Here is a 10,731-nt window from a genome sequence, read left to right as displayed (position 1 = left end):
GAGTAACCCAAGGCTGAGTGATAAGTGCTTGAGCTCTGCCTGCCCAGGAGGGGAGACCCCGTGCCCACGACTCCACAACCCCTGCATCCATCCTGCGTCTGCCCTCAGCTCCGTGCATCAGGATCCCTGCAGACACGTGGACGGCACCCAGGCACGCACAGCCTCCAACTCCAGTGCAGCCTAGCCTTGGCCTTGGCCCTGCACATCTCTGCCTGCACATCTCTGCCTGGATGTGGTATAGTTCTTTCATGACGTGATCCGTTTGCCAGCTCAGACTTAAAAGGATCATCCTGAGGGGGAGGAGGCATCGGGATGGCATTCAGGGCGAGAGCAGATGTGTGGCTGGCAGGGCCCTGGCTGTGCCTGCGCAGGGCGAGGGCTCTGGCCACCAGCGCAGCTCTGGCCACCAAGGCGGTGTTGCCCTTCGAAGCCATACCCCAGTGTCCGGGCAACAAGTGGCTGAGGGTTCTGCGGATCTGGAAGGAGCAGGGCTATGAGGACCTGCACCTGCAGATGCATCAGCTCTTCCAGGAGCTGGGGCCCATCTTCAGGTATCGGCCCTGGGCCTTTACGAGGGCGCCTAGAGCCTCCCACTCTGCTAGCCGCCACAGACTTGCCCAGCACACAGCGATGCTTTCCCCAGTGGGCCTGCTGGTCAGCACCCTCAGGGGGGCAGGAGGGGCTGGTGGGCAGCTGTTCTGAGTCTATGCGTGGCTCAGGGCTGAGTGGATGGAACTCACACGGCCTAGAGTGGGAGACGTGTGGGGAGACCAGGGGGCTTCCCATGGTGAAACGGCAAGTCCAGGAGGAGGGTGGCTTTGGATAGGACTGTGGATTGCTTTTCCAGAGGGTGAACCGAGGGAAGTCAGAATCCCGTCCAGAGGGATTGTGCATTGCACTGCAGGTATGACCTGGGAAGAACACAAGTGGTATCTGTCATGTTGCCGGAGGACGCTGAGAAGATCTTTCAGGTGGAAAGCCTGTATCCCTACCGGACGCCTATGGATCCCTGGAAGGCCTACAGAGAGCTTCGTGGGCAGCAATGCGGCGTGTTCTTGCTGTGAGGGGCCGGTTGGAATGAGGAGGGAGATGGCATTGACAGCTGGGTCACAGAGGGGACAGAGGGCACAGCACACCCAGGCACAGGTGTCCTGGGCCTGTGTGGGTGGGGGACCCAGGTGACCCTCAAGCTCAGAGGGATGCCATCCATGGAGGCCTGGGGAGGGGTCAGGATAATGGTTGAGAAATGTACACGGCACCTTCAAGGTGGAGGAGGAACACTGCCCCTGGCCTGGCGGGTCTTGTCTTGCAGGTGGGTGGCCCCCATCCCAGGTCATAAATCCAGGCCAGACAGGGGAGTGTGTGGCTCAGAGCCACAGCCAGCATGATGCTGGAGTCTGATGAGTTCTGGGGCTCATAATCAGAGCACCAAATGGGGTATTTGTACTTGGGTGCTCTGTCCTCTGGACAGGAAACATGCCTGCACAGGTAAGCAGGTGGAGATGGAGCTTGGGTGGGTCAGGCAAAGAGGTTGCCATTAAGAGGGGAAGGGAGAGGGGAAGGCCCGGCTGAGGACATTCGCCCACCCCATCCCAGGAGAGAATTCTCTGGGGAATGTGTCCAGATCGTGGAGCAGCCTGCCCTGGGCCCACTTTCACCTCCCGGGCCCACCTGATGGCCTTGGGTACTAGGAAGAGAGAGCACAGACCTGGGGCCGGCGGCATGCGTTGGGTGCCTCCCAAGCTCTGTGCTCTGCCCAACAGGAACGGAGCTGAATGGCGATTCAACAGACTGCGGCTGAACCCAAATGTGCTCTCACCAAAGGCCGTGCAGAACTTCATCCCCATGGTGGACACGGTGGCCAGGGACTTTACAGAGGCCTTGAAGAAGAAGGTTCTGCAGAATGCCCGGGGGAGCCTGACCATGGACGCCCAGCCCAGCATCTATAATTATGCTTTAGAAGGTGTGGGGCTCGAGGAAGGTCCAGGCCTTGGGGTGGTCAGGAATGGGGCAGGGAGGTGGAGGAGGTGGCCCCAAGGCCTGGGATCGGCTTTGGCTCAGCGACCCCATCCTGTCTGCAGCCAGCGCATTTGCCCTTTTTGGGGAGCGGCTGGGTCTCTTTGGCCAACACCTGAACTCTGGAAGCCTGACCTTTGTTAACGCCATGAATACGATGCTCCAATCCACTGGGAAACTCATGTTCCTGCCCCGGAGCCTGTCCCGCTGGACAAGCACCCAGGCGTGGAAGGAGCACTTTGAGGCCTGGGACCACATCTCTGAATATGGTGAGTGCCGGGGCCCCAGGCAGAGCCATGGTGGGGGCGTGAAGGTCACCCAGGGTCTGAGCACCAGGGCCAGGGACACCCTGAGGCCACATGCATGGGCTGTGCTTTCCTGTGCTCCTTCCAGCGAGGTGCCAGTGCGAGGGAGCTGGGCTGAGCCTGAAGTGTCAGAGAGGAGCAGGGAGATGGGGGGGCTGGGTGTGGGGGAGGGGAAGAAGAGGGGCTTGCAGCTCTGCCTGAGGATCTGCCCTCCCTGCAGCCAACAACTGCATCCAGAGGGTGTATCAGGAGCTGGCCCGAGGCCGCCCTCAGCAGTACAGAGGCATCACGGCGGAGCTGATGTTGCAGGGGGACTTGACACTAGATGCCATCAAGGCCAACATCATTGAACTCACTGCCGGGAGCGTGGACACGGTCAGGCCGCCCCGCCCCAGCCCTGAGTGTGAAGCCCATGTTGAGTTCCTAGCAGTGGCCTCTAATACCAAGTTTCCCACAAGGCCCATAGCCATTGAGCCTCCAGGAAGCCTGCCGCCCTCCAAGGAAGGCCATCCTCAGAAGGCTTCCTGGGGTGCGGTGTGGGGATCAGTTTCCCCTGAATGTGCAGGAGCCTTGCAGAGGTGACAGGCAAGGAGAGGAGGTGATAGGGTGAGCCTGGGCCCTCAGGAGCCCAGGGCCTAGGACGTCAGCCTGGCAGGGGCTGGCGAGACACGGGGTCAGCGCTCTCTCGGGAAGGGGCCTGACCTGGACCTCCTCCAAGGCCACTGAAGGCCCAGGGCGTCAGGGAGGACAGCAGGACCCCGCGTCTCTAGCTGAAGTCACTCAAGGGCACCTTCCCATTGGAGAGCCATTTGAGAGCTACTGAGGCTCACATCTTGGCCTGGGCTGCCACCTGTGTCTTAATGCATCCAGAGTGGCCCAGGAAGGGATACTGGCTGGGTCCGGGTACAGTCCAGGTTGTGGACAGGGAGCCAGGGAGCAGATAATTGTGGGCTCCTGGGCTCCCTGGCTGCCGGGGAGGGCCAGCCTCTCCAGGCCCCACAGCAAGGTGTGGGTCCCTGCCAGACCGAGCTCAGGCAGAACAGGTGGCCCAGGGTGGGCTGCGGAGCCTCTTCCTCAGGAGTGGGGCAAGGAGTGGAGGTGGGCACCAGTGGCCTGAGGCCTGGGGTCCCGGGAATGGGTCCTGCTCCTCCCTCCAGGAGGCTGTGCGGGGCCCAAGGCCGTCTGAGACCACCCTGTTGCTCCTGCAGACTTCCTTCCCCTTGCTCACCACACTTTTCGAGCTGGCTCGCAATCCCAAGGTGCAGGAGGCCCTCCGCCAGGAGAGCCTGGCAGCCGCGGCCAGCATCTCTGAAAATCCCCAGAGGATCACCTCGGAGCTGCCCCTGCTGCGGGCTGCCCTCAAGGAGACCCTGAGGTGGGTGCTGGCTGGCCCTCCGCCTGCCCTGGCCTTCTGCCCACAGAGGCCCCTCAACAGCCAAGAGCTGAGGAGCAGCCTGACTTGGGCCTCGTCCCTCAGCGCGTCTTCCTCCGGGCCTGCAAACTGCCCCGTCCTCCTTGGCCTGGCTGAGGGAGGGGGCTTGGGTGGATCTCAGCAGGTGCAGGAGGAAGGCAGCCATGGCCAGGCTGCCTGGACCCTCTGGCACTGGTGGGCAGCCAGCAGAGGGGCTGAGGACCTTCCTGTTGATGCCTGTCCAGGCTCTACCCTGTGGGTGGCTTTGTGGAACGCATCCTGAACACAGACTTGGTGCTTCAGAACTACCATGTCCCGGCAGGGGTGAGTGATCCCCAAAGCCCCAGCAGAGGGCCCCGCCACATCAGCCCATGAGATAGCTGACCCCACCCTTGCAGACCGAGGTCCAATTGCATCTGTACTCACTGAGCCGTAGCCCTGCCGTGTTCCCGTGTCCGGAGCGCTATGACCCCCAGCGCTGGCTGAACCACCAACACAAGTTCCAGCACTTGGCCTTTGGCTTTGGGATGCGCCAGTGTCTGGGGCGGCGCCTGGCAGAGGTGGAGATGCTGTTTCTGCTGCACCAGGTGAGCGGCTCTGGGCAGGGTCTGGAAATAGGGCAGATCCTGGGCAGAGTGGTGTGGGGCCTGGAAGGTGGAATGGATTCTTGGGTGTGGACATTCCTGGAAATGAGATGAAGCCTTTGTAGTTTGGGGCGCTGGGGAAAGGCTCCGGCATAGGGCAGGGCTGTACTGATGGGCTGTGATGGTGGACTGCATGCAGCAGGCACTTGGCCGGCTGCTGAACCATGGCATTCCTGCTGTGTTCCAGGTGCTGAAATCCTTCCAGGTTGATTCTGAATTCCATGACGATTTGAAGTTGGTGTACAGCTTCATTCTGAGGCCTATGTCCATCCCCCTCCTCACTTTCCATCCTCTCGACTCCTCAGCCCTCCGCCCCTAAGATGTCTTCCATGCCACCAGCCACCTGTTGCCCTGACCCTAGGCCCTCCCTCTGCTCTCCCAAGGATGCTGCTTCCCAGGCCACATGGTTGTCCAGCCAGCCCGGTGCACACATGAACTGCCAAAGCCTGGCGGGGTCAGGGCTTCCAAGGCTGAGCAGCAAGAGCAGGACAGAGCTCTGGAGGGTCTTGGTGGCAGCTCCTGCCTGTGTTCCCTTCTCACTCAGCTCCTTCCTAGAAATCTGACTCCACCGGGACATAATCCTCACCCTCCAAACAATAGCTCCTGGCTACTCCTCTGGCCATCATGGCCCTCTGGTCCCCCATTCCCTTCCTGTCAGTCTCATATACCCCTGGTGTCCTCTCCCTCCCCATCCCTAAACTTCTCTGGGCAGATTGAGTCATAAAAGGGGAGCCCAACATTTCGTAGCCTATCTTTGCATGCACCTGACGCGTATGGAGCTTTGGCATTCATTATTCTGGAGCGAGACCCTCTAGGGTGGAGTATAAACACCCTTGTGATGACTTATCCCAACTCATTCCTATTTGTAAGCTCAGAAACCCCAGTCTGGACAGAAATGTGACCACACAGCTAGGTAGAATCAGCCACATACCCTGGGTGCAGGGTCAATGGGTCTTCAGTGCTCAGCTCCTGGGGTGGTGCTATGGGGCAAGTCCTGGGATGGTAAGAGGAAGCAGTGGTCTTCTGTGGGCTCCAGAAGCCTGGATGTCCTGAGAAACGCCTTCTTCTTATGGTTTGGAAATAGAACGTTCCCCATAGAGCTCATGTGTTGCTGCTGAGAGGTGATAAAACGGAATGACAAGAGTTCTAATCTCATCAGCAGATGAGTCCGTCTCAGTGGATCTTATGGGTGGTAACCTGGGCACGTAGGTATGAGTGGAAGGGGCAGGTAAACGGGGACGTCACCTACGGCCTGTAGAGAGTGCTTGGAAGCCGGCATGAGCTCGCTTGCTTCTGGCCTCCATGAGATGGGATCAGATCCCTTGTGTCCGTCTGTCTCTGTTCCCCAATCCATGCCCTGAGCTCCGCAGACTTCACCTGGCAAATACTGACTGCACCCATGAAATCTCCAGAATTGTGAGAAAATGAATTTCTTGCTCTAAGTTGTGGTCATTGGGGCTCTTTTGGTCACAGCCATGATAATTCTGACGGAAACAGAAACTGGCTCCAGGCTACTGACGATGTGGATGATGAGACTGGGATGGGAAGTTGGGAGGAGCAGAATGCTGATCGAAAGGCAGATGCTAGGGACTGCGCTCAGGAGATTCCGGAGGACAAATAGGACTTCACAGAGAGATGGGCAAATGCCACCTGCATTACCTTGTGGCAAAGAACATATTTTCATTTTGCCTGTGTCCTAAAACCTTGTGAAGCCAAATTTATTTATTTATTTATTTATTTATTTATTTATTTATGCATTTATTGGTGGTACTGAGGTTCCCGGAAGCCCTTCTACCTCCCGGCTACACTCCCAGACCTGTTCTTACATTTTTATTAGGAAACAGGGTCTCCTAAGGCAGCGCACGCGGCTGGCTTCGAACCTGCGCGATCCTCCTGTCTCTGCCTCCCAAGCGCGGGGATTAAAAGCGTGCGCCACCACGCCCGCCGTGAAGCCAAATTTAAAGATGAAGGACTGATTAAGCTGGCAGAGGAAATCTTAAAACAGCAAAGTGCCCAGCCTGCATTATGGATATTAATGACTGCATACATCCAGAAAAAGCAAAGCAGAGATACTATAAGTTTGTAGTTGGGCCAGATAGGAATGTGTAAAATTGATACCCAGAGAGATGATGTTCTGGAAGAAAATAAGATGGCTGCAGGGAGACCAAACGTTTTTCATAGAACCAAAGATAAATGGCTAGGGCATCAGATTCTGTCCCAGTGGCCATGATTGATGAGGGACCTGTGGCCATGAATAAAGAGGGTACAATGGCCATGACTGAAGAACATTCAGCAGCCATCATAAAGAGGGCACAATCGCCAGGCGTGGTGGCACACACTTGTAATCCCAGCACTTGGGAGGCTGAGACAGGAGGATCACGGTTCGCAGCCAGCCTCAGCTACTTAGTGAGGCCCTTTGCAACTCTGTGAGACCCTGTTTCCAAGTAAAGAATAAAAAAATAGAGCTGGGGGTGTGGCTCGGAGGAAGAATGCCCCTGGGTTCCATTTCCAGTACCACAAAATAAATAAATAAATAAATAAATAAATAGGGCATAATTATGATCCCTGCTGGTGATCAATTCTGGCACTCACATAATACTGTCATTGCTGAAGTAAAGGCCTTAGGTAGACTTCCCGCAGATTAAAAACAAAAACAAAAAAGCCCTGGGAGGCCAGGCAAGATGTGGCAGGGTCAGAATTCTTCCCATCAGGCTCCAAGGGGGCAATTTGTGAAGCTTGAGGATAAAAGCAGGTTGCAAGTAAGACTCCTGAGAGTAAAAAGGGCCAGAAATGTGAAACAGTCACCCAAGAGTCTGAGAGCCACGGCGACAGGCTAGAAGAACAGGTATGCTGAGAATTCCAACTAACCATGACGTGGGGCAGGCTGCCAAGGCCCCTTGGAGATCACATCTCACCACCATGTGCCCGGCTGCCGGAAATGAGGCTGCGGGAATAAATGCTTGCCTGCTGGATTTTGATCCTCTTGTAGTCCCATTCCTTTTTGCTGTGACCCTATTCCTCTGTACTTAAGTGCAAATGTCTACTCTGAGACGTTTTACATTGGGTGCACGTACCTTGATTTTGCATAGTATAGGTGCTCATAGCAAGGAGTTTACCTTGAGTCTCAGTGGAGACTAAACTCTTGGGAAATGCTGTTGAGATGATAGAACACTTGGAAGTGAGCTAAATGCATTTTACATTGTGACATGGCCATGAGGTCTTAGGGACTTGGAGTAGAGTGCTATGGCGTGGATACGGAGTGTCCCCAGAGCCTCATGCCGCACACGGGGCCGCCATGTTGGAGACAGGATGTGGTCGCTGAGGAAGTAGGCCAGTGGGAATTTGGACCTGCCTAGATTTCCCCAGACTCTCCCCCTCCCTATTCATGTTTCCTGCCTCTCTGATGTGAGAGTAGAGCCTCTGTGCTCCACTCTCTACTTCCCACCCTACACACTGAAGTTTGTCGGAGTGATCAAGCTTAAAAGAGACTGAAGCCTCTGAAATGTCCAGAACTGGAAGCAAATAAGTCCCCTTCTCTATGCTGTGGTTGTCGGGTCTTCTGGTCACAGCAATGAGAATGCTGACCGGAACACTGCTGTCAACAGAGAGCCCTGACTGAGCTGGCCACCTCCCCAGCAGCTTCTGCTGGCCCCTTCTCTTCTCAGCACATAAGCGTATGTTGTGTGAACGCAGGGTGGCAGCCGAGTGAAACGTGAATGTCCCTTCAGCCTCGGTTTCTCCACAGAGAGACCACGCACCACGTTCCCTCGCCTTGGTGCAGAGCACATTGAAGTGGCGTGTGCCGGAGTAGGAGCAGAGCCAGCAGCACTGTCAGGCTCTTCCAGCTGCTATAATAAAACAAATCAGAAACGGACTTCTCACGTTTCTGAAGGTTGAGAATCCCCAGACGACGAGCAGGGCTGAGCGCAGGAGGGCATCCGCAAGCCTGTAAGAGGCTGAGCACAGGCTTCCCTCGCCTCTGCCGCAGCAGCGATGGCAGGGGACATAGGCCCCTGCAGCAGGGCATCACTGACGTGTCCAGGCTTTTCTCTGACCCCCGCCCCCAAGCCAGGAAAGTTAAAAGGAGCAGCCGTAACCCGTGTGCCGGTCAGCGAGGGCACGGCTCCTGCGCCGGCCACGCGCACCGGACATGCACTCCGGCTGGAGGTCGCTCTCCCCTGCCACCTGCAGTGCCCCTCCCAGATGACCCTGCAGCTCCCGGGCCAGGGGCCGGGTCGGCAGGCAGGTGTTCCCCAAGGCCTTCACCACGCCCCCGTCTCCGTCTGGCATAGGTGGCTAGCACTGTCCCGGCAGACAGAGAGCAGCCAGGCGCGGGGTGTCCCGGGCTGTCGCACCAGGCGGCTCCCCTGTGCTCGCCGCGCACCCACGTGCTCCTCTGCATCTGCTGCCACGTCGCGCCTCAGAGGCAACGTGGGAAAGCGCTTGTGCATTTCCCAGAGAAGCCTGTCCTGCTCTTTGAGCAACTGGACCTCCCGGGTGAGCTGACTGGTGTGGGAGAGGGTGGACGGCAGCGACTGAGGTCCTCAGGAAGAAATGCCCCGCCCCGTATCACTGAGCCACCAGTCAGTGGCTGGCAAGCTGAGACTGAGCCCAACACTGTGGGTCAGGCTCGACCAAGCGCCAAGCACCTTGCAGTGTCCTGCCGGTGCGACCTGGCCCTGAGCACCCCCACTGCTGCAGAGGCCCTGGGTCCCACACTGCCTCCCCAGCCCTGGCGGCCGCTCCCCGGGGAGGCTCCATCTCCCCTGGGAGGCACAGGAGGAGCGCGCCTGCTCGTGCTGTGACTTCTCAGATGGGCAGGCGCCTGTGTCCCGGAACCCGCCCATGGTGTGGCAGAACCTCACCTGCAGTCCAGGGGAAGCAGCTGAGCCAGGTCAGGAGGAGGCTCTGCAGCACAAAGCCACACCCCAGGGCAGGACAAGGGGAGCCCCTCTCCTGCTGTGCTGCGGCCAGCTCCCTGCACAAAGCCTGGGACTTAAGAGTGATTGCAGCCTCAGGCCTTCCAGCTGGAGGGGGAAGATGGGACAGGAGCCCTGGGTCAGAACACCAGGCCGGGGGGCGGCAGGCTGGGGCCAGCCAATCCACCGCCACACGCACCAGACCAGCACTGTCCGGTGCCCTCCACTGGGCCTGTCTGCTCTCCCTGAACTCTCCTTCCCTCAGCCCGGCCTTGGGGCTTGGGGCGGAGCTCGCGAGGGGGCGGCACCTCCTGCTCAGTCCCCCCACACATCCTGGGGGCGGCTCCACCACAGGCCTCAGAGCGGGCTGGCAAATCCAGCAAGAGCCCCCACCCATTTCCAGCTGAACTTGGGCAGATGATGCCGAAGCGCTGGATGGAGCATGGCAGAACTGCAAGTAGAACCAAGTGCACGGTCCCAGCACCACTCCCTCTATACATGGGCCCTGGACCCTGGGGACTCCACTAAGGAGCGTCTCTGGAGACGACTAGAGTCGTTGAGTGGGATTCTCCTATGCAGCAGGGACAACAAGACCTGGAGCCAGGGAGCAGAAGGTGCTGGAAATGAGCCTGCCAGCCTCAGCAGAAAGAGAGGGAGATCGAGAGAGAGGGAGAGAGAGAGAGAGAGAGAGAGAAAGAGAGAGCGAGAGAGCGCTAGAGAGAGAGCACTCGCTTGCAGGCTTGTCTGGAATTCATCCTTAAGAGTGGGAGTGCGATTGGGGCGTCTCCCAGAGTGCCTTGCCAGGAGGTTCTCCACAGCCAGCTGTGCCTGTGATCCTAAACTCAAGTAGAGACGGTGGATGGGAGGGCCCGTGAGGCATCTCATCCCTTAAGTGTGGCGAAAGCCCCGAGAAGCCGACCCTAGAGAGGATGCGCCCTCCCATCAGACAGGAAGCCCGCTGCTGGTGGGTGGTAGGTGACAGGTACCATCATGGAGCCAGGGCAGACAAACAGGTGGAACCCATAGGAGCGGAGTGGAAGAGACGCCAGGGAGGCCCCGAAGGCATTCTGGTAGAGGAAGGGCCCACTCTGGCGCAAGCGCGCAGGCTGGCACAGTGAGAGGATAACAATGTCCCCTCCACTCCAGCTCGCAGTGGCTGTGAGAAGCGGCGAGTAAGCAGAGGTGCCGAGGCCCCCGACAGCCCCGCAGGTGCTGCGTGAGCGAGGGTTCCTGAGAGCACAGCCCTGCCGAGGGGCCCCACAGAGCCCTGGTCCTCTGACCCTGGCGGAAGGCCAGGCTGGCTGCAGGCAGAGGGGCTCCAGGTTGGCACAGGGGGTGCCCAGAACCTCACGGACCCCAGTGGCCCAGCTGATCTCCACCTGACAGCTTCCCTGGGCCGTTGGGGACCGTCCAGGGTGGGAGGAGGCAACCTGAAT

General features: G+C 58.4%; 1 protein-coding gene across 1 annotated transcript; it reads left to right on the top strand.

The window, feature by feature from the left end:
• Positions 1-312: 312 nt before the first annotated feature.
• On the top strand, positions 313-7,991 carry LOC308261971 (cytochrome P450 11B3, mitochondrial-like; the record flags this gene model as incomplete). The annotated part of the gene is made up of 10 exons (XM_080694150.1): positions 313-551; positions 905-1,060; positions 1,764-1,963; positions 2,082-2,285; positions 2,542-2,696; positions 3,530-3,696; positions 3,978-4,056; positions 4,131-4,319; positions 4,564-4,616; positions 7,946-7,991. The coding sequence occupies 10 exons, from the start codon at positions 313-315 to the stop codon at positions 7,989-7,991; spliced, it is 1,488 nt and encodes a 495-aa protein (XP_080550276.1).
• Positions 7,992-10,731: the final 2,740 nt, after the last annotated feature.

The sequence above is a fragment of the Muscardinus avellanarius genome, assembly GCF_963383645.1.
Source record: "Muscardinus avellanarius genome assembly, chromosome: 4".
In the NCBI taxonomy this organism is placed as follows: Eukaryota; Metazoa; Chordata; class Mammalia; order Rodentia; family Gliridae; genus Muscardinus; species Muscardinus avellanarius.
Note: the sequence above shows the minus strand (reverse complement) of the source record. Positions and strands in the feature narration are given on the sequence as shown.